Below are 21,222 nucleotides of genomic sequence, written 5' to 3' on the forward strand. Positions count from 1 at the left end.
TTGATAGAGTTGGCAGTAATAAAGCAGTTGCTACAATGTGGCTAGGGAAAACTTCAAAGTTTCCTTAGGGAGGAGACAGAGGAGTGTTTAGAAATGACAGCCAGGAGCTGGGTACCGTGGCTCACGTCTGTAATCACAGTGGTTGGGGAGGCTGAGGCAGGAGGATCATGAGTTCCAAGCCAGCCTCCGCAACTCAGCAAGGCCCCAAGCAACTCAGTGAGACCCTGTCTCTATAAAAAATGTTAAAAAGGGCCAGGGATGTGGCTCAGTGGTTAAGTGACCCTGGGTTCAATCCCTGGAACCAAAAAAGAAAAAAAGAAAAGAAAAATGACACTGAGGAGCTAGGGGGTCTTATCCCATCTACAGATCAAATGGGTATGAGGGTGGAAGGGAAATAAGTCCTCTGCATGGAAAGCTCCATCAGGGGAAAGCAAGTGGTACTTAGAGGTAGAAAGTAAAAGAAAGCTTCAGAGGAAGATGAGATGATGGGGAGCATCAGAAACAGCCCCAAGTGGCTCTCTCACCTCAGTCCTACCCTGTCTGCCTGTGCTTCCTTTATTGGCATGGCTCTGGGCTTACACTGTGCAGAGACCAGTCTGTTTCCTGACTGGACTGTCAGCTCCAGGAGGACAGAGCCTGGGGCTGTTTCAGTCGACACTGTGTCCCTAGCACAAGTAGGGACAGGAGGCACTCACTAATTACTTGCTGAAAATGCCAATTTCAAGTCGACAGAGTAAATTGGCAGGTGAAATACATTGGAACCAGGAGATAGTGTCAGGACTCCAAGAAACAAGGCTGGCAGCCCAAATCTGCACTGTACTCTGAGTAATTTTGTCCTTCAGAAAAAAAATAAATAACTAGAAGGCCAACAGTAAATTCTGTAAGAAATAGGTAACACTATCTTGAATTGGACCCATTTAAATTATTGCAGTTCCTAGAAATCCAGAATAGACTCAACTATTTCATCCCACAGTTTTGAAGAAGAAGAAAAAAAGTTTTTTAAACAAGGGATTGAACCCAGGGGGACTTAACCGCTGAGCCACTTCCCCAGCCCTTTTTATTTTTTGAGACAGGGCCTCACTAAGTTGCTGAGGCTGGCCTTGAGCTTGCTATCTTCCTGCCTCCTGAGTCGCTGGGATGAAAGGCATGAGCCACCGCGCCTCTTTCATAGTGTCTGGAACATACAAGGTCCACAGTGAATGTTTTCCGAAGGTATGAATGGGAACTCAGAAAAGGTGCTTGCTTATTCTTGGGGTTGTAGGCATATTGAGTACAGAGGGAGCCTTAGGGAGCTAGGAATAAAGAAGAGAGGGAGAGAGCAGAGCCCGCATTGAGGCCTCAGTAAGAGCTCTGATGCCAGGCAGGGGGCGCACGCCTGTAATCCCAGCTCCCTGGGAGGCTGAGGCAGGAGGATAGCGAGTTCAAAGTCAGCCTCAGCAACTCATCAAGAACCTGAGCAAATTAGTGAGACCTTGTCTCTAAATAAAATATTAAAAAGGACTGGGGGTGTAGCTTAATGGCTAAGTACCCCCTGGGCTCAACTTCCGGTACAAAAAAAAAAGTAACAGCCTCGGTTAGCCGAGTGCGCATTCTAGGGAAGCTGGTTACCGGAAGCGCAGCCCAGAGCGCAGGAAGCGAGTAGAGGGGGCGGGGCCTCGAAGGGGCGCTTAGAAGCCCGGGAATCCCCGCCTACTACGCGAGCCGAGTTCCAGGCGGGGCCGGTGAGCCAGGGGGCGGGGATACGTGGTTGCGTCACGGGCCATACGCCGCCGCGCGCCTGCGCTCCTTTCCACGTGCGAAAGCTCTAGACTCGTGGAGTTAGGGACGCAGCCGACTCCCCGATCCGCGCAACTCCAGCGCTAGCCATGAAGCCAGGTGCGGGCTGGCAGTGGGGTCCGGGCTCAAGGACTGGGGACAGCGGGAATCCGGGTGCCAGGCCGGAATCGGAGGGATGGGGCCTGGGCCTGGGCTCTGAGCCTGGGGTCCGGTCTCGTGTGGGGAGGTGACGCTGGTTCTGCCCTGCGATCGATCCTGATCCCTGGAGGTCTGAAGGTTTGTGACTGGCTTCGGTCGTGAGTCGAGGGTCTTGGTCCTGGGATTGGGGTTTGATGTCTAGTAGATGCGGCCATTAGAGGTAATTGGGTATTGGGCCGGGAGAGGCACTTGAGGATCTTAAACCGGAGTCTGCATGCAGGCATCTGTGCATGGGTTTGGGAATCTGGCTTGGGTTGGAGATGGAGAGTTCTGATCTTGGGACAAGGAACTGGGTCTAGAAAGCTCACTCCTCCGTCTCCTCCGTCTCCTCCCCTGTCGCCGTCGTCACCACCATCCTCTTGCCTCCCAAACTTGCTCCTCAGAGAGAACCGGAGTGGATGAGAACCACCGCTTGCTAGTGTGCGGCCCTCTCGTCATTTTCCCGCTCTCCACGCTTTAACGGGGCCAGGGGGCAGATCCCGGAGATGGAGATTTAGGGGCCTAGGATTCGCAACTCTGCAGTTAGAGAAACTTAAACAAGCCCAGCATTAGCGGGTGGAGGGAGGGTAGGCACAGAACACTAGTGGTCTTTATTTATTCTGTTTCCCTTGTTACTCTGATGGATCCACCTCACCACCCCTCTTACGGTGGAATGAGAGTTATGGCTTGGACAGAAGGACCTCAGTTCCGTATTTGTTTCTGGTTCACTTTCTTAGCCTACTGTGTGACCTTGGACAAGTAGCTTTTCCTCTCTGAGCCTCAGCTTTCTCATCAAGAAAGTGGCACCCTGTTAGGATTAAGCAAGTTTTTGTTTTTGTTTTTGTTTTTTTGGTACTGGGGATTGAACTCGGGGGCACTCGACCTCTGAGCCACATCCCCAGCCCTATTTTATTTAGAGACAGGGTCTCAGTGAGTTGCTTAATGCCTGCCTGTTGCTGAGGCTGGCTTTGAACTCAGGATCCTCCTGTCTCAGCCTCTTGAGCTGCTGGGATTATAGGCGTGGACTACCACACCCAACGGGGTAGTAGTACAGCTTGACAAATCATGATATTGGCTTTAATTGTCATCCTTAACTTTCTCAAGGGGAACAAAGTTAGTGTTTCTCTCCCTAGTGTCTAAGAGCTTCCTAAATCATGCCTGCCCACTACCTACTTTTCTTCAGTGTGAGAACTGGGTCCACTAAGTTTGGGGAGTTTTTCACCATTGCCAAGAGGGTCTGTTTCTCTAGTTCAGGCTTTGTTTTCTTCTTGTGTGTGTGTGCATATATGGAGAGATGAGGCATCTACAAGGGCATTGTGGATCCATACCCCACATGAACTCCCTTTCTTTTTACTGAGGGGGAAGTAGTTGCTAGGCTGTGTATCCTGAGACCCCAGCAAGCCTGCATATGTCCTGTGGACTGTGATTGTGTGATTTTCCCAAGGAATGGAGGACTTGCCACCCGGCTTTTCTCTATTGCAGGGTAAAATGTGAAGTTGTAGAAATTGTCTGGGGTCAGCTTTTTAGCCTGAGTGAGAGAGGAAGCCTTCGGGAGATTTTGATGCAGTGAGATTGATGTTTTTAAAGGGATCTTTCTTTTGCATCTGTGTGGAAATGACTTTACGGTAAAATCAGGCACATCAGTGGCATTTATACCCCAAATCTAGGAGATGTGGCTCTGACCAGGATGGTAGCAGTGGACTTGCTGACAAAGCATTTTGATTTGGGAATATAATTTGAAGAGAGAGCCGACAGATTGTGTGCAGAGTCTGAAAGGAGTGAAGGCTAATTAAAGTTTGGAGCATATAACTGAAGGATGGAGTTGCCATTTGGGGCGGGGGTGGGGGGGTACCAGGGATTGAACCCAGGGGTGCTTCACCATTGAGTCACATCCCCAGCCCTATTAAAGACAAGGTCTCACTGAGTTGTTTAGAGCCTCACTTTTGCTGAGGCTGGCTTTGAACTCGCGGTCCCCCTGCCTTAGCCTCCTTAGCCACTGGGATTACAGGTGTGTGCCACTAGGCCTGGCTGGAATTGCCATATTTCAGTTGGGGAAAGCTGTGACACGAGTCCAGATGCTAAACCAGAGGGTCTGTAGACCCCCTGCCCCCAACTCAGGACTTTCTGGGAAAGTGTATAGTATTTTTTTCCTGAGGAATGAGTCCTTTCAGTATATTTCTCTGACAGCCCCAGCACCTGAAGGATATGGATACGTTGTGTCTGGGACTGAAAGCTTACACTTGCACCTGCTGCACCCCTTGCCATGTCTGTTTTGGGGGCCTAGGTTGAGACTCATGGATTTCTCTGCTAAAGAGTAGGAAGAGGGACTCCTCCCCTCAGTTTGAACTGTGTGCGGGCTGTGTATTATGTGAAGTGCTTTTGGATATTAAGTAATTTAATCTTTACAACTTTATGATGTAGGAAGTGATAATTATGATCCTTCCCCTACTCTCTAGTGTCATGAGTGGAAGTGGCATGGCCATCTCCCTCCCTATATAGGATATTTTGGGGAGAGACCAGCGCTCTTCCAGTCACTACCTGATTACCTCATCTCTGAACAAAAGGAGAGGATGCTTTCTCCTTGGAGCAATTCCCAGGAACTTAACAGTCATTAGGCAGTTGCTCAATTGATGTTTATTGAGCCACTACTTTGTGCCAGATGTTGTGTATGGTGCTGGGGATGCCACAGTAACTAAAACAAATCCTTATGCATTTCGAGCTTGGTTCTTGTGGAGGAGTAGCCATGATAATAATAAAATTGTAGGTATGCTGTATGAAGAGAAATAAAGCAGGGTAAGGGTAGTGCAGCCAGGAATGCCCTCCTGGATCGGGAACATTTGATCAGAGACCTGAATGCATTGGAGTTGGGAGCTATTCTGCTTTCTTCAGGAAGCGGGCAGTGGGAACAGCACATGATGGAGATTTTAGAAGCTGGACTATTCTTTGGTTGGAAAAGTGTGGGACCCAGTGAGGCGAGAGAAATCAGCAGGGGTCAGAGTCTTGGTCTATTGGATCTCAATTGGGGTTAGAATCATCTGCGGAGCTCTAAAAAGTCCTCATGCCCAGCACAATTAAATCAGCATCTCTTAAGTTTCAGGGATTTAGCCACAGGTTGGACTCATTGATTTGGGGCTTTGTAAGCCAGGGAAAGAAATTTTGATTTCATTTTGTGATGGAAAATCCTCGGAGGGATTTGGGTAGGGGAATGATGAGACCTGATTTTGCTGTCTTGAAAAGATCAACCATTAGCTGCTATGTGGAAAGTAGACTGCAGAGGAGCACAAGACAGGAGGTAACGCTAGGTGATGTTTGGGAATTTTGAACATTCAGCTATTAATTTAAAAAAAAAATAGGAATAGCTATTGTTACACTTTCAAAGAAAGCAAAAACAAAAAATAAAATTATGTTTTCATTTTTAATACCATTTAGATACATGAAACTATGGCAGGCTGTGGTTATAGTGTACCTTTACAAAAACTTTAGTGAGTTTATTATTGAATAATTTACATTATGAGATAATATTAAACCATCACTAATTTTCAAACTGACCATGCTTTAAGAAGTCTTGTGGTTTTTGAAGGCTGGCACAGTTCTGCACACCTGTAATCCAGTTATTCTGGAGTCGGGCAGGGGGATCACAAGTTTGAGTCCAGCCTGGGCAATTTAGCCATACCCTGTCACAAAATAAGACTTAAAAAAAAAAAAAAGGGCTGGGTATATAACTCAGTGGTAGAGAGCTTGCTTAGCATGTGTGAGGCCCTGGGTTCCATCCCCAGCACCACCAAGAAAAGAAAAGAAAAAATAACTTGGGGTGTTTCAGAATAGTACTTCAGATCTTTTAAAACATCACAGAAAAGTCAAATGTGGAATTGGTTAGCACCAGAAGAATTCAGTCTGCTTTATGCATTGTTTTGTACTTTGAGAACAATGTTTCCTGAAATATCAAAAACAAAGTCTCTCCAAATGTATTTTTATTAAGCTTTTTTTTTGTTTGTTTGTTTGTTTTTTGGTTTTTTTTTGGTGTGGTGCTAGAGGGATTGAACCCAGGGCCTTGTGCATGCAAGGTAAGCACTCTACCAACTCAGCTATATCACCAGCCCTAAATTTCTGATATTATTGACAATCCCTAAACCACTTGTGGATTGTTATCCTTTTTTTTTATTGGTAACAGGGATTGAACTCAGGGACACGCGACCACTGAGTCACGCCCCCAGCCCTATTTTGTGTGAGACAGGGTCTCACTGAGTTGCTTAATGCCTTGCCTTTGCTGAGGCTGGCCTTGAACTCTCCATCCTCCTGCCTCAGCCTTCCAAACTGCATAGATTATAGGCATGCACCACCACGCCCTGCTTTTTTCCCCACTTTCTTCCTGAGCTGGGAAGAATGTTGGAAACTTGGAAACAGGCAAAAGAGTTAGCTGGGCAAGCATCGCACTAAACTGCCCTCTGTTTGGGGGTTGGTACTTTCCTTCCAGATGCAATGTCAGATAGATCTAGGGGACTCTGTGGCCACAGTGCACACACACGCAGGGGTTGCGTCTATATCCATTTTCCGCCTCTGTCTCTGCACCATAATAACTCTTTCCTTGTCAGTAGCCCAAATCATGACTTCACCTTTATGATCCCCTCACCTCCAGGGCAGGGGCAGTTACCACATGTGTCAGCACAGTGCAGCTTTAACTTTAGTTGTTACTGACCATCACAAAAAGAATATTGTGTTTAGTGTGGTTTTCTCAAACTTGTTTTTTCACTTAACATTGTAATTCTAAGTTTGACCTGTCTGTGGTGTGTGACTGAAGGTCATTTCCATTGTCGATTATGAACATTCCTCTGTCGTGTCTGTCCATTCTGCCAACGCGCATTTGGGCTCCTTCAGCACTTCCTGCGCTTGGACGTTCTTGGATGCCTGTCCTGCCACACACCGGCACTGCTCCTCGGTGTCCCACCTGAGTGGTGCTGCCAGGTAAGAGCTATTTAGTCTTTTAAGCTTCATGGCCCTGATTCCTGTTTTTGTTCCCACTACAGGTTTCAGTCCCCGTGGGGGCGGCTTCGGTGGCCGAGGGGGCTTTGGTGACCGAGGTGGTCGAGGTGGTCGTGGCGGAGGCCGAGGGGGCTTTGGTGGAGGCCGAGGTCGAGGTGGCTTTAGAGGCCGAGGCCGAGGAGGAGGTGGCGGAGGAGGAGGAAGGGGTAAGTGACATCGGGGAGTGGGGCGCAGGGGCCCTCCCGAGCCTCAGGGGGGAGGGAGACCGCGGGTCCCCCTCCTACTGCAGCTCTTCCTCGTAGGTGGAGGCTTCCAGCCTGGTGGCAACCGGGGCCGTGGCCGGGGCGGAAAAAGAGGAAACCAGTCAGGAAAGAATGTGATGGTGGAACCTCATCGACATGAGGGTGAGTGGGGACGGGACGGCAGCTGTTGTGGGACAGGGCAGGGCAGGGCCGGAGTCTCAGCCCCGCTCTCTGCCCTCACCAGGGGTCTTCATTTGTCGTGGAAAAGAAGACGCACTCGTCACCAAGAATCTGGTTCCTGGAGAATCTGTGTATGGAGAGAAGAGAGTCTCCATTTCGGTGAGACCTGGGCCCCTCTCCAAGCCACCAGGCCCCAGCTGATGGTGTCACCAGTGGTCTTGTCTCCCTGCCCCTGCTGTGTTTCCTCCATATGACAGCCAGGGGACCATCTTAACACTTAGTCGGACTGTGGCCCTCCTGAGTCCTTCCTGTGGCCCTGCACATTCTAACTTCCCCTCCCGGCTCATGAGCCTGTCTCCTCCACTCTCCCCGCAGGTACCCCCAGCCACACTGGCCTACCACTCTCCCCTCTCCCAGGTCCATGCAAAGCTGCTTCCTTCTCATCTGCATCTCTGGTTAGGTGTCACCTGGTCTTTCGGACAGGGTAGGCTCATATCACCCTGCCTGTTAAAAGCAGTCCTTACCGTCAGTCCCTGCCTTCTACTCCTGTGTCATTTTCTCTGTGTCCAGCCATGGGCCTGCTTGGGGCCTTCCTGTTTGCTGTCCCTCTGCCTGGAGTGTTCTTCCCACGTAGCTGGAATGGCCCCCCCTGCCCTCCAGGTCTGATTCAGCAGTCTCCTGCCCAGCCCTTCCTGGCTGCCCTTCCTGATTTTCGCACGTTCCTTGCCGTGTTTCCCAAACTTCACATCTTTCCTGGCTCAGTGTTCTCTCCTAGCATGTTCACCATCTAACATGCAAGTTTGTGTTTAGTTAGTTACCTCAGTGTATTCTTAATCCTTTAAGGGCAGGATTGGAGTTTTCTTCACTACTGTGTCCCCAGCACCTGGGACCAGGAGTAGCATAAATAGGTGCTAGGACAGGAAATGATAAGTGCACAGGTCTGACTATTATTCCTTGTATTTACCGTCTCCTGCTGCCTCTTCTCATCAAGTCAGCAACATCCACGCGAGGACAGGGGTACACCTGTCGTGCTCACTGCTGGGAGTCCATGTTCAGTTCCTGTGTAACAACTGAACTTCATTTCTTTTGAGGGTTCTTAGGGCCAAGGGAAATGGGGTCCTATAGAAGAATCCAACACTGACGTCCATCTTCATATTTCTTGACCCAGGAGGGAGATGACAAAATTGAGTACCGAGCCTGGAACCCCTTCCGCTCCAAGCTGGCAGCAGCAATCCTGGGTGGTGTGGACCAGATCCACATAAAGCCAGGGGCGAAAGTGCTCTACCTCGGAGCAGCTTCGGGCACCACCGTCTCTCATGTGTCAGACATCGTAGGCCAGGTGAGTAGACAGGTAGAGAGGTGGATGGAGGGAAAAGCCACCTCCTCTGTCACTCTGAAGTGGTCCTAGCTGCTTCCCCACCATATGTGATGTTGGGCCATCTCCTTCTGACACAGTACCTGTGAGTCAGCAGAGCAGCCTGAAGTAGATGCTCATTCAGCTGCACTCCTGGGTTCTTGGCCTTGAGGAAGGTGGTATGGGCATGGAAAGACCTGCATTTGTGGGATCCAGAGCTGAGAGTATAGATACCAAACTATTTGGATTTGTTGCCTTCTTTAAAAATTCATGTCCTCTGCCAGGTGTGATGGCTCGGACCTATAATCCCATCACTCGGAAGGCTGAGGTAGGAGGATTGCAAGTCCAAGGCCAACCTTTTCAAGTTTGAGGACAGCCTGGACATCTCAGCAAGACCCTGTTTCAAAATAAAAAAAATGAAAAGGGCTGGAGATAATAGCTCAGTAGTAAAATTCCTTTGGGATTAATCCCCGTAAAGGAGTGGGGAATGGGGATTTATGTACCCAAAATCTGATCATCTAGTTTCTCTTGAAAGAACCAGTAGTTCTCATAGTTTCCAGTCTGCATTTCTTGTGTGTACTGGTTTCCACAGAGGGCACCTGGCATGTGTGTATCTCATTTCATGACTTCTTGTTCACTTATGATTATAGGCATGTTAAAAACCCTAGACTCTTGGGTATTTAATGATGAAGTGGCTTTCAACAAGTTACCTAACCTCTCTGAGCCTCAGTTTAATACTCTGGAGAATGAGGTTGTTGTGACAGTTAAATAAGTTAATTCCTATAAGGGCCTGATCCATTTGAAATACTCTTAGCTCTGGTTATTTCATCTCTGTGCTTTGGTTGCCTATTTTTGGGGAGCCTGGGCTCTCAGATCAGGCAAACTAGGATTGTGTAGCTTTGCTGATAACTGAGTGACTCTTGGCCAGTGACTTCAAACCTCAGTTTATTCACCTGTAATATGAGTATGATAATAACAGTATTTAAATAGTTGGATTTTGTTGGGAGTCTGAAGTGATGTGCAGTGGATGAACCCAAAGTAGTCATTCCCTGGATGAGGACCAGTGTTGTTGCTGATTATTGGATTTATCTTAGGATGGACTGGTCTATGCAGTTGAGTTCTCTCACCGATCTGGCCGTGACCTCATTAACTTGGCCAAGAAGAGGACCAACATTATTCCTGTGATCGAAGATGCTCGGCATCCACACAAATACCGCATGCTCATTGGTGAGAGTGGGTCCATGGGGTGGCCCAAGGCAGGCAAGGCATGCCAAACCAGGTTTCCTGGAAGATTCAGATGGGGTCAGATTGGATGAGCAATGGATGGGAATGGAAAAATGGGGGGGGGGGACCAGGAGAGGTGGTGAAGGTCATGACCCTGCTTCAGGGGTTCAGATATCTGGTGCCATAGGAGAAGCAGTCTTGTCTCCTCCCTTCTTCTTAATCTTTACAGTGTTCCTAAACAAAAGAAGCCACTTTCAGGGGTCCTTATTGTCCAGTGAGATCCTAGCCCAGAAAGCACAAGCTGTGTGTGGCCTGGACCAGAGGGGCCTATTGAATATTTTTTTTAATTTCTTTTTTGTTTTAATTAGTTATAATGACAGTAGAATGCTTTTATGCACTTTGATATACATAGATAGGATATAATTTCTCATTTTTTTGAGTGTACATGTTGCAGAATCATTGGTCATACAAATATATACATACAGTAATAATGTCCGTTTCATTCTACTGTCTTTCCTCTCCCCACATGGGCCTATTGAATATTAATAACTATTTTTTAAAAATATAGTATGAAAATGGAAAGTCTTTTAAATCTCTCCCCAGAGGTAACTGATAAGAACATTTGCTATCTGCTTTTCCCAGTTTTTAAAGAATCGGTTTTCACTAAACTACCTTTTCATTTTTTTAAAGTCACATTGCCTTAAAAATATTTTCATTCCATTCATTTTTCGTTCTGTGCATTTTTTCCCCACACACAGTCATTTCCTTCCCCTTGTCCTGTAGTTTTTTTCACAGGCCTGTTCCCACTCTTGCCTTTAAACTACTCAGCTTTACTTGTCTTTCTCGTGATGTGTCTGTTTTCTTCCTCAAGACCTCAGAGCACCTCAAGGACAGGGTCCAGGTCTGACTCCTGTGTCCCCCATACCCAGCCCAGTTGGCCAATTGGGTAGATGGCATCCAATTAAGAGGATTGGATAAGTGGTGTGACTGTCAGTTTTGGACCCATCTCAGGGTACTGTGGAGGGAAGGGGGATCATTTGGAGAGAGTGAGACTGGAAGTAGGGAGACTCTTCCAGGAAACTGCTGGTAATGGAGCACAGGCCCCACGGGAGGATCTGGAACAATCTAGCATGTATCCAACTTCTTTAACAGTATCGTCCTTTCTCTTTAGCAATGGTGGATGTGATCTTTGCGGACGTGGCCCAGCCAGACCAGACCCGGATTGTGGCCCTAAATGCCCACACCTTCCTACGCAATGGAGGGCACTTTGTAATTTCCATTAAGGTGCGGGGCTTGAAATCTAAAACGGAGTGGCAACATCCTGGGGGGTATCTTTTGGGTAAAAGAGGCAAGAGAGTGGCGGTCATGTGCATGATGACCATCTTAGTTTGAATTCCAATTGAGTAAGTTATTTAATCTTTGTCAGTTTCTTTTCTTGCAACATAGAAATACCTGTCTTCTTAAGAGTTGATGTAAGGATTAAATTAATCTATGTATGTGAAGTGTTTAAACAGATCCTGACGTGGATTGGGAAATGGATTAGTAGTGAGTGCATTTCTCAGAATGTTTTGAGATAAAAACTCCGCCATGTGCCTTTTACCAGACTCACCATTTGTTAGCCTTTTGTGACCTTGGTTTTACTGTTCCCAGCTTCGTACTAATATTACTAAGATGAAGTAGGTGAGAAAAAAAAAAAAGCTGGGTTTAAAATTTAAACACTGACTTTTAGATAAATAGGTCATCCTGCTTCAGAGAACCATATTTAAAACTTATTCTAATTAAGTCTTTGACCACATTTGCAAGCCTGGGTTTCACTTGATGAAGACATACTTCTGGTTTAAAAAGCATGAAAAAAGGGAAAAAGCCCACTGCCTTGCTGCAGACCACAAATCCTTCCTCCTCTGTAGGCCAACTGCATTGACTCCACAGCCTCAGCTGAGGCCGTGTTTGCCTCTGAAGTGAAGAAGATGCAGCAGGAGAACATGAAGCCCCAGGAACAGTTGACCCTAGAGCCCTATGAAAGAGACCATGCTGTGGTTGTGGGTGTGTACAGGTGAGCAGGGGCCCAGTAATCCACCGGGACAGAGACCTCCCTTCCAGGCACCAGCAGTGCCATGGTTCTGGGGACCCCCAAAATGATGACACGCTGTGACACCATCTCCCCATCCCCAATCTCCTATCTTCTGCACACAGGCCACCTCCCAAGGTGAAGAACTGAAGCTCAAAGCTGTCTGGATTCCAAGAGATGTGTGTTGCTACTGTTGAATGTTGATTTTTTTCTATTAAAAGACTGATCCAGTCGCTCCCTGCAGCTGATTGTTCTGTAATTGCTGTTGTCTGTAGACAACAGGATCCATGGCCCTCAGTCAACTTTTCTTGGTGGGGGTTGGAATCGCATCCTGTCACAGCCCTTGCTCCTCTTGTAGCAGATTCTTGCGCAGCCATCCTAACCCAGATTTCGGTTATTGGCAGCTCACTGCGCATGTGTGCCAGTTAGCGCCGCAGAGCGCAGGCGTAGAGTGTTACCCTATGTCACGTGAGGGGAGTGGATGAGATGGGGCGGAGCCTGAGGCGGGGGGGGGGGTCGGTTTGTTGTGGTCGCCATTTTGCTGGTTGCATTACTGGGTAATCGGGGCCCTGGCTTGCTGCGTCTGCCGGATACCCTCAGCCAGTGGGCAGGTCTGAGCTCGGGCTCCCCGAGCAGTTTGAGTCCCCTTACCCGCGCCCTCAGGTAACGACGACGCGGCAACGGGCGGGGCGGCACGCGCTTGCGGGAAGGAGGGCAGGGCGGGATCCGCCCTGCCTGCGTCGCCGCGAGACTTAGCACGAGGCCTAGGGAGAAGAGGAGGGGGGCATCGGGCAGGTGCGAGCCGTGCCTAGCTATTCATAGTCGGATTCCTGGAAGGGGCCGAGCCCGAGGGAGCCTTCTTGAGAGGGAGGCTGGGAGGGGGCTGCCGGGCCCCACTCCCGCCCTTTGTTTGGGCTCGGCTCCGCCGGCCGCTTCGTCGTCGCCTAGCAACAGCTGCCCTGGTCTGTGATTGGCTCAGCTCTTGGCAGCGACGACCAATGGCACGGTTGTTGCCATGGGAGGTGCGGATTGCCAAACTCTGGCCCCGCCCGCCGGGTCTCAGCGGGCCGGGGCGGGCCTCCTGGGTGGAGGGCGGGACACCAGGGTCCCCGGGGGCAGGTGGCCGCGGGGCGGGGCGGGGCCGGTGGGGCGAGGGTTAACCCTCCCCTCCCCCGTCCACCTGCTCTCCCCTTCCCCCGCGTGCCCCGGGCTGACCCTCGTCCCCTCCTCTCCCCGCCCGCGGCGGCGGCGGCGGCTGCTGTTGTCACCCACGGGGCAGCCTGTCCCGCTTGCCCTCACCGCCGCGGGGCTTGCAGGGCCGGCCGGGCCGGGGACAGGCGGCCACCTTCTCACCGCTGCTATCACCACCGCCATGCTGGCCGCTCGCCCACCCCACTGGGGGCCCCAGCGCGCCCCAGCCCCCCGTGGGCCCCGCGCCAGCCCTGACCCGGGTAGGGGGTGGGGGCTGGGAGATTTGGTCCTAATGTGGGGGGGGGCCCTGGGAAGAGGTTGTTTGTGGTGCAAGCTCCAGGAGAGGAAGGGGTCCTGGAGTGGCAAGGCATGGGACAGATAGGATTTGGTGTGGAGAGAGTTCCGTAGGAAGAGGATTTTGTCGTGGCAGACACTGGGAAGAGAGAATCCTATGTGATATTTGGGGATTTGGCTATAGGGCCCTTCTAGGAATAGACACCGTTGTAGAATGACCTGGTGTAGAGGGGTGACTGGAGAAAGAGCTCTGGTAGGCATATTGGGTAATTGAGTGGGGGCAAAGATCCAGTATAGGGGAGAAAAGGATAATAGTTTCAAACTGCAGGAAAACACGCCTCCCCCATAAGCCCGTGAGGTGGAGGAGTTGGCCTTGCCTGGGAGCGGGGTCTTAAAGTAATATGGGGTAGATCTCTCGTGGGGCCCAGAGAAACTAAAATATGGCATAGGGAGACTCCCTGGAGGGATGGTTCCTGGTTTGGGAGGACCTAATATAGGCAAAAGGTCTTGGCATGATATGGAGAGGGTGCCCTGGGAAAGGAATACCCTGGTAGTTGAAGACTCTGTCATAGGGTTTCTCAGACCTCCTTGTGGCCTGGAGGTCCCTGAGGATCCTGATATGGTTTTAGGGGCCTGCAGAGGACTCTTGCTGTGGCTTGGGGGGATCCTACTGGGAAGGGTCTACTTAAAGTGGAGGGTCCTTACTGTGGCACTGGAGCATCCTGGTGTTCAGGAAAGTCTATTTGAGGGTGAAGTCTTGTATGTGGGGCCCTGGGGAGAGCCATGAGTAGAAAAGGGAAGAAAGAAAGAGTTCTCCCCAGAGTGCCCCTGGTTTCTGTCTTCTCTTTTCCTCCCCCAATTACTGGTGTCTTTCTGTCCTCCTTTCCTGTCACTGTCCATATCCACCTCCTCCCACATTGTCCGGCTCCCAATCATCCCTTTTATGTATTCTTTTCTTTGTGCTGCCTCATTTACTTATTTTATTATCATTTGCTGTGGGACTGTGCTGTGCCACCCTCTCCCACTCACGTGCTCTCTGTCCCCTCTGTACTGCTACCTGTTGCTCTATTGCACTCTTTTTCTCCCTCCCTCATGCCCTGCCTTCTCTCTCGTGCCCACCTCTTCCCTGCCTGGCACTGTCCCACATATCCCCACGTTCCATGTTGTTTTCCCACCTCCGCCTGCTCTCAGGTCTCAGCGGCGGTGGCAGCCGAGGTGCAGGATGCGAGAAGGCGCCCCCCGGCCGGGCTCCCGCTCCAGGCCTCGCACCCCTGTGGCCCTCTGAGCCCACCATGGCCGTCCCACCAGGCCATGGTCCCTTCTCTGGCTTCCCGGGGCCCCAGGAGCACACACAGGTAGGCATTCAGCTGGCTCCTCATCTGCCAGGAGGTAGAGGGAAGCTGGGAATAGAAGGGTCTGAGGGTCAAAAGATGATGCCGTTGTGCAGGATAGTCTCCAGGGGACATTGTGAGACCCATGGGAGTAGAATAGTTTCAGGCAATTACTCTGGGGAGCTTGAGTTCAAATCCTGACATGTTGGCTGCATTAGGTCCCCCACACGTCAGCTTTCTGTTGAGTAAAATTGAGCCAATGACAATGCCTCCCTTGCGGGGTTATTGCTAGGGTTAAACAAGCTAACACAACACACAGGGAAAGTGCTAAGGACAGTGCCAGGCACACAGCAGACAGAAAGTGAGAAAAGAAAGTCCAGAGTAAAAGACCTGGAGGGGTCAGTGGGGAAAGGGGCTGAGCCTGAAGGGTCTTGGGCTATATACAGGGCCAGAGTGGTATGCAGATTTCCAGAGGCAGTAGGTAAGGCTCTGAAATGTAGAACTAGAAGCAAGGGTGGAGCAGGGGGCCAGGTCCCGATCCAAGAACCTTGCAGTGAAGGAAGCAGGCAGAGATGCTCCCTGGGAATGAGGGTTGGCATATGTGCTGCCAAAGCAAGCATGTGGGGTGAGGGTTGGGAAGGCCCCAGGGGTTGACAGTGAATGGATTTGGGAGGACTTCAGAGGCAGGAATCCTTGAAGAGGTGATCTCAGGTGGAATATTTGAGGGGCAGAGCCCAGGTATTCTGTATGAGCCCTCCCACTGAGGTTCAGAAAAGAGTGAAAGAACTGACCCAGGGTCTGGGGGAAAGGTCAGGGGTAAACCATTCACTCCTTTATTCACAGGACAGATTTCTAGCCAACATTCATCATGTGCTGGTCCCTGCTCAAGGCACTGGAGAGTCAGCAAGGACAAGACAAGTTTATATTCTAGTGGGGGAGCTAGACAAGGACCAGTTAAATATGTGTGTGTGACCACGATGAGCCAGCCGCCCATTTAGTTCTTCTCTCCAGGAGTTCTAAGGCAAAGGCCTGTCCTCACTGTCCTCTCCTCACGCTGCCCCACAGGTATTGCCTGATGTGCGGCTACTGCCTCGGAGGCTGCCCCTGGCCTTCCGGGACGCAACCTCAGCCCCGCTGCGCAAGCTCTCTGTGGACCTCATCAAGACCTACAAGCACATTAATGAGGTGGGCAGGTGCTGGACGTTCCTGGGCTGAGTGCTGGGGGGTCTCGGCTGTTTCAGGCTCACAGTTCCCTTTTTCTGGCTGGCTGGGCAGGTGTACTATGCCAAGAAGAAGCGGCGGGCCCAGCAGGCGCCACCCCAGGACTCGAACACCAAGAAGGAGAAGAAGGTCTTGAACCATGGTTATGACGACGACAACCATGACTATATTGTGCGCAGTGGCGAGCGCTGGCTGGAACGCTATGAGATTGACTCTCTCATTGGCAAAGGCTCCTTTGGCCAGGTGCAAGACAAGCCCCATGCTGTCCAGGGATTGGGGGGCACAGGCACCCACTGACATTGACCCAGACATCCAGTACTTCAAGTCCTGTGCTGGGTCACTCACTCCTGTCCAGTCACTAGGTTTCAATGTTCCCCGTTTACTTTTTTGTAAAAATACAAATAATAAGACTCCACAGAAGATAGTTTATGTCCATGTTCATATCACTGCTCAGCTGATGGTGAGCACTCAGTTTTGAAGTAGTAGTAGTAATCCTGTGATTGCTGGGTCTTCTGGCTGGAAGGGAAGAGCAATGCCTGGCTCTGTCCCACCCCCGCCTCACTTGGTCACATGTCCTGCCTGACAGGTGGTGAAAGCTTATGATCATCAGACTCAGGAGCTGGTGGCCATCAAGATCATCAAGAACAAAAAGGCCTTCCTGAACCAGGCCCAGATTGAGCTTCGACTGTTGGAGCTGATGAACCAGCATGACACAGAGATGAAGTACTACATAGGTGAGGCCTGGGACTGACTGGGCCATGGGTACCTGGCAGAGGGCGCACCCTGGGATAGGGAGGGGTTACTTGCCCCCCACACACACAGGAGGTTACCTGCTGTTTTTAGGGCAGCACCTGGTCTGTACCTCTCAGCTTTATGTAGTCTCCTGTTGCTTTTATAACTTTTGCCCCTTCACTTGATAACCGTGGTCAGGGTTTATCGAGTACTCATTAAGGGCCAGGCTTTGTGATAAGCACTTTACATAAATGACCTCACCACAGCCCCATGAAGGACAGGGCACTGTTGCCCACATGTTGGAGATAAGGAACCCAGGCATTCCATGTTGTCACTTGCATGAGGTGACAGCTTGTATTCAGCAGAGCTATATTTTGATAAGGCTCCAGAGTCTTGACTATCAACATCTATGCCAGTCTTTGTTTTTTCTTTTTTTTCTTTCTTTTCTGCCACTGATTCCTCTTAGAATTAGCAAGGGGATTGACTGTTTCTCTTGAAAGGAAAATTTACAGTCTTCCTACAAAAGGAAAACCAGTGTTTCTTGCCACAAAAATAGATATAACTACAATGAAAACAATGCTATCTATGAAATCAAATGAGGAAGTGTAGAATTATATTAGGAACTAACAGAAACCTTTTATTTGGTTTAATCAGAAGGTTTGACAGAAACTTGAAAAGAGAACTTCCTGTGTGACTCAAGTTACACACCATATAGAAACATCTTGACTGATGGGAGGTATCCATGGGCACCCAACAATTTAGCCAGTGCTTAGGAAGCTGAGGTACTCATTGCTATGTGACCCTGGTCTACCTTTGGCCCTCTCTGAACCTGTGTCTTCTCTGTTACTGCCTCTTTCACCTCCCCCACAGTCCACCTGAAGCGGCACTTCATGTTCCGCAACCACCTGTGCCTGGTGTTCGAGCTGCTGTCCTACAACCTGTACGACCTCCTGCGCAACACACACTTCCGAGGCGTCTCACTGAATCTGACCCGGAAACTAGCGCAGCAGCTCTGCACGGCGCTGCTCTTCCTGGCTACGCCGGAGCTTAGCATCATTCACTGCGACCTCAAGCCAGAGAACATCCTACTCTGCAACCCCAAGCGCAGTGCTATCAAGATTGTGGATTTCGGCAGCTCCTGCCAGCTTGGCCAGCGGGTGCGGCTCAAACTGTCCAGGGGCGGGGCTAGCAGGGTGGGTGGGGCCGGTGGGGCGGGGCTAGCCCAGGACTGCAGAGACTACACCTGAGGGATTGCGCTGGAGGTGGGGATTTCAGCTGGTGCTGTCCTAGAGGGCCCCTGCTGGCTGGAAGTAGAAGAGAGGTCCACAGATACACTGTCCACTAGGAAGGGAAAGGGTCATTTCTCATGTAGCCAGAGGCAGCCGGTGAAGTTGGTTGGTTTGGAGCCTGGGGTGTTGCTTTGCCAAGTCATTTACTCAATCGGGATGGAAGGGCCCTTCACTAAGGTTACTTAAGAATCGAGCACCATGTCATACCCCTGTAATCCTAGTAACACAGTAGACTGAGGCAGGAGGATAACAAGTTCAGGGCCAGCTACAGCAATTTAGTGAGGCTCTAAACAACTTAGCGAGACCCTGTCTCAAAAAATAGAAAGGGCTGGGGATGTGGCTCCAGTACCCTAACTTAGGGCTTTGGGTACTGCCAGCCTCTGGTCACGAAGAAGGGGCAAGGACTTGGGATAGAGAATAGGGTTAAATCAGGTGAGCAGAGATTGTGGTTTCTGGAAAGTGGTTGCCAAGAATGTCAGGATTTGAAGCCTCCATTCCCAGTTGGGTCCTCTTAGCTTTGTGGGTGCCAGTGGCATCAGTAAGGGAGGCTGGGACTCCTGACTATTTCCCTCCCCCAGATCTACCAGTATATCCAGAGCCGCTTCTATCGCTCACCAGAGGTACTCCTGGGCACGCCCTACGACCTGGCCATTGACATGTGGTCCCTGGGCTGCATCCTTGTGGAGATGCACACGGGAGAACCCCTCTTCAGCGGCTCCAATGAGGTGCGCCCCCGCCCCCCAGGAAGGGCTGTACTGGAGGTGGAAGGGTGGAGCCTGGCTGGCCTGGTACCCCTGACCACCGCCCGCCCACAGGTGGACCAGATGAGCCGCATTGTGGAGGTGCTGGGCATCCCACCGGCCCCCATGCTGGAGCAGGCACCCAAGGCTCGCAAATACTTTGAGCGGCTGCCTGGGGGTGGCTGGACTCTGCGAAGGACAAAGGAACTCAGGAAGGTGCGGCTCCTGCCCCGCGCCACTCCTCCCACCCCGGTGGCCCCTCACTCTCTCACACTTGGGGCTCCCTCTCTCCCTCTTTGTTTTCCCTCCCAGTGTCTCCCCCTTTCTTCCTTTCCGCCTTGTTTACCCTTTCCTTCCTCCCCTGCCCACCCCGTCTCTCCTTCCTACCCCGCAACTCTAGCTTCTCTCTTTCCACTTTCTCTCTTGTGCCTCTGTTTCCCCGTGTGTGTCTCCCTGCCCCTCCTGCCCACTGACGGCCACTCTCTTGCCCCCCCTCCCACCCCCTCCCTGCCAGGATTACCAGGGCCCCGGGACGCGGCGGCTGCAGGAGGTGCTGGGCGTGCAGACGGGCGGGCCCGGGGGCCGGCGGGCGGGGGAGCCGGGCCACAGCCCCGCCGACTACCTCCGCTTCCAGGACCTGGTGCTGCGCATGCTGGAGTATGAGCCCGCCGCCCGCATCAGCCCGTTGGGGGCTCTGCAGCATGGTTTCTTCCGCCGTACGGCCGACGAGGCCACCAACACGGGCCCGGCAGGCAGCAGTGCCTCCACCTCGCCCGCACCTCTCGACACGTGCCCCTCCTCTAGCACCGCCAGCTCCATCTCCAGCTCTGGTGGGTGCCCAGTGCCCAGAAGGGAACGGCAGGGTGGGGTCAGCTCTGGTTCGCCCTGGCCTGGGTGACCCTGTCAGTGGGCCTTTGAAACAGCCTGATTTTCCAAAATAAGATGGGGTAAGCAAGCCCCATGTGGCCCTGACATGACTCCTGAAGCTGGGCCTGGGCTCACATCCCTAAAACTGTTTGGACTCTTAATGCCCAAAACAAAATTCTGACCCCAAATCGCAAAACTGGATCCTTCAGATGAGTTCTGGCAGATGAGTACAAATCTGGGCCTAGGCCGTGAAACAGACTTAGCAACCCCCAAACCAGCTACCTCTCTCCTCACCTGTGGCCTCTCCTCCCTGGCACTTCTAGGAGGCTCCAGTGGCTCCTCCAGTGACAACCGGACCTATCGCTACAGCAACAGATACTGTGGGGGCCCTGGGCCCCCCATCACTGACTGTGAGATGAACAGCCCCCAGGTACTAGGGCTTTGAGGGCTTTGAAGGTGGGTGATGGGACGCCTAGACTTTCAGACCCAGGTCTGTCTCACCAACTGATGCTTTGGTTTTTTAGGTCCCACCCTCCCAGCCGCTGCGCCCTTGGGCGGGGGGTGATGTGCCCCACAAGACACATCAAGCCCCTACCTCTGCCTCGTCACTGCCGGGGACAGGGGCCCAGTTACCCCCTCAACCCCGATGCCTTGGCCGTCCCCCATCACCAACTTCGCCACCACCCCCGGAGCTGATGGATGTGAGCCTGGTGGGCGGCCCTCCAGACTGCTCCCCACCTCACCCAGCGCCTGCCCCCCAGCACCCGGCTGCCTCAGCCCTCCGGACTCGGATGACAGGAGGTCGTCCACCTCTCCCACCCCCTGATGACCCTGCCACTCTGGGGCCTCGCCTAGGCCTTCGTGGTGTACCCCAGAGTACAGCAGCCAGCTCATGACCCTGCCCTCTCCCTGGGGCCCCTCCTGAAGCCATACCCTCCCCCCATCTGGGGGCCCTGGGCTCCCATCCTCATCTCTCCCCTTGACTGGAATTGCTGCTACCCAGCTGGGGTGGGTGAGGCCTGCACTGATTGGGGCCTGGGGCAGGGGGTCAAGGAGAGGGGGTTGGCCACACTCTCCCCACTGAGGACTGGACCCTTGACCCCCTATCCCCCCTTGTTTTCTATTTATTGTACCAAAGACAGTGGTGGTCCGGTGGAGGGGAGACCCCCCCCTCATCCCAGGGCCCTAGGAGGGGGTGGGGGCAGGTAGGGGGAGATGGCCTTGCTCCTCCTTGCTGTACCCCCCAGTAAAGAGCTTTCTCACATGCCTGCCTGAGCGTTTGCAAGGCCTTGGTTCCCCTCATCTGGCCCTTAGAGGCATGGTGGGGAAGGGAGTTTTGGGAGGGGGGGTGCCAGAAGAGCTTTGTGGTGTGGATACATCCCTTCTGGAGACATTAGGGATGTTGGTTCAGTCTTGGGGCTGCAGAAGTTCTGGGGCTTTGGAATCCTAGACAAATCTGGATAGGATCCTATCCCACATTTGCCTTTTCCAGGGCAAACTAAGGCCCTGAAAGGTAAAGGCCCCCTTCTCTTCTGTCTGGAAAATACCATGTTATG

The 21,222-nt window shown here is 51.7% G+C and overlaps 2 protein-coding genes across 5 annotated transcripts; both read left to right on the plus strand.

Moving 5' to 3' along the window:
• Nucleotides 1-1,757: 1,757 nt before the first annotated feature.
• Fbl (fibrillarin) lies at nucleotides 1,758-12,244 on the plus strand. The gene is made up of 9 exons (XM_027941481.2): nucleotides 1,758-1,875; nucleotides 6,978-7,139; nucleotides 7,236-7,337; nucleotides 7,420-7,514; nucleotides 8,524-8,694; nucleotides 9,804-9,936; nucleotides 11,105-11,217; nucleotides 11,841-11,986; nucleotides 12,127-12,244. The coding sequence occupies exons 1-9, from the start codon at nucleotides 1,866-1,868 to the stop codon at nucleotides 12,149-12,151; spliced, it is 957 nt and encodes a 318-aa protein (XP_027797282.1). The 5' UTR covers nucleotides 1,758-1,865; the 3' UTR covers nucleotides 12,152-12,244.
• A 269-nt stretch (nucleotides 12,245-12,513) lies between these two features.
• Nucleotides 12,514-20,930, plus strand: Dyrk1b (dual specificity tyrosine phosphorylation regulated kinase 1B). 4 transcript variants are annotated; one of them, XM_027941382.3, is made up of 12 exons: nucleotides 13,165-13,452; nucleotides 14,678-14,841; nucleotides 15,883-16,002; nucleotides 16,093-16,281; nucleotides 16,625-16,772; nucleotides 17,641-17,927; nucleotides 18,638-18,784; nucleotides 18,875-19,015; nucleotides 19,314-19,349; nucleotides 19,434-19,629; nucleotides 19,990-20,096; nucleotides 20,191-20,930. In XM_027941382.3, the coding sequence occupies exons 1-12, from the start codon at nucleotides 13,374-13,376 to the stop codon at nucleotides 20,560-20,562; spliced, it is 1,986 nt and encodes a 661-aa protein (XP_027797183.2). In that variant the 5' UTR covers nucleotides 13,165-13,373; the 3' UTR covers nucleotides 20,563-20,930. The 4 variants fall into 4 exon arrangements, with proteins under 4 accessions (XP_027797185.1, XP_027797181.2, XP_027797183.2 ...); XM_027941384.2 differs by lacking the exon at nucleotides 13,165-13,452 and adding an exon at nucleotides 12,514-12,664 and having other exon boundaries at nucleotides 19,314-19,629; XM_027941380.3 differs by having other exon boundaries at nucleotides 13,163-13,452; nucleotides 19,314-19,629.
• The last annotated feature ends 292 nt before the right edge of the window (nucleotides 20,931-21,222 follow it).

Source organism: Marmota flaviventris, chromosome 18 (assembly GCF_047511675.1).
Source record: "Marmota flaviventris isolate mMarFla1 chromosome 18, mMarFla1.hap1, whole genome shotgun sequence".
Classification (NCBI taxonomy): domain Eukaryota; kingdom Metazoa; phylum Chordata; class Mammalia; order Rodentia; family Sciuridae; genus Marmota; species Marmota flaviventris.

Coding starts and splice junctions, on each gene's coding strand:
- Fbl (XM_027941481.2), top strand. Junction 7,515..8,523: donor AGAAGAGAGTCTCCATTTCG/GTGAGACCTGGG, acceptor TTCTTGACCCAG/GAGGGAGATGACAAAATTGA. Junction 11,218..11,840: donor ACTTTGTAATTTCCATTAAG/GTGCGGGGCTTG, acceptor CCTCCTCTGTAG/GCCAACTGCATTGACTCCAC.
- Dyrk1b (XM_027941380.3), top strand. CDS start 13,374: ATGCTGGCCGCTCGCCCACCCCACTGGGGGCCCCAGCGCGCCCCAGCC. Junction 16,282..16,624: donor GCAAAGGCTCCTTTGGCCAG/GTGCAAGACAAG, acceptor CCTGCCTGACAG/GTGGTGAAAGCTTATGATCA. Junction 20,097..20,190: donor GTGAGATGAACAGCCCCCAG/GTACTAGGGCTT, acceptor TTGGTTTTTTAG/GTCCCACCCTCCCAGCCGCT.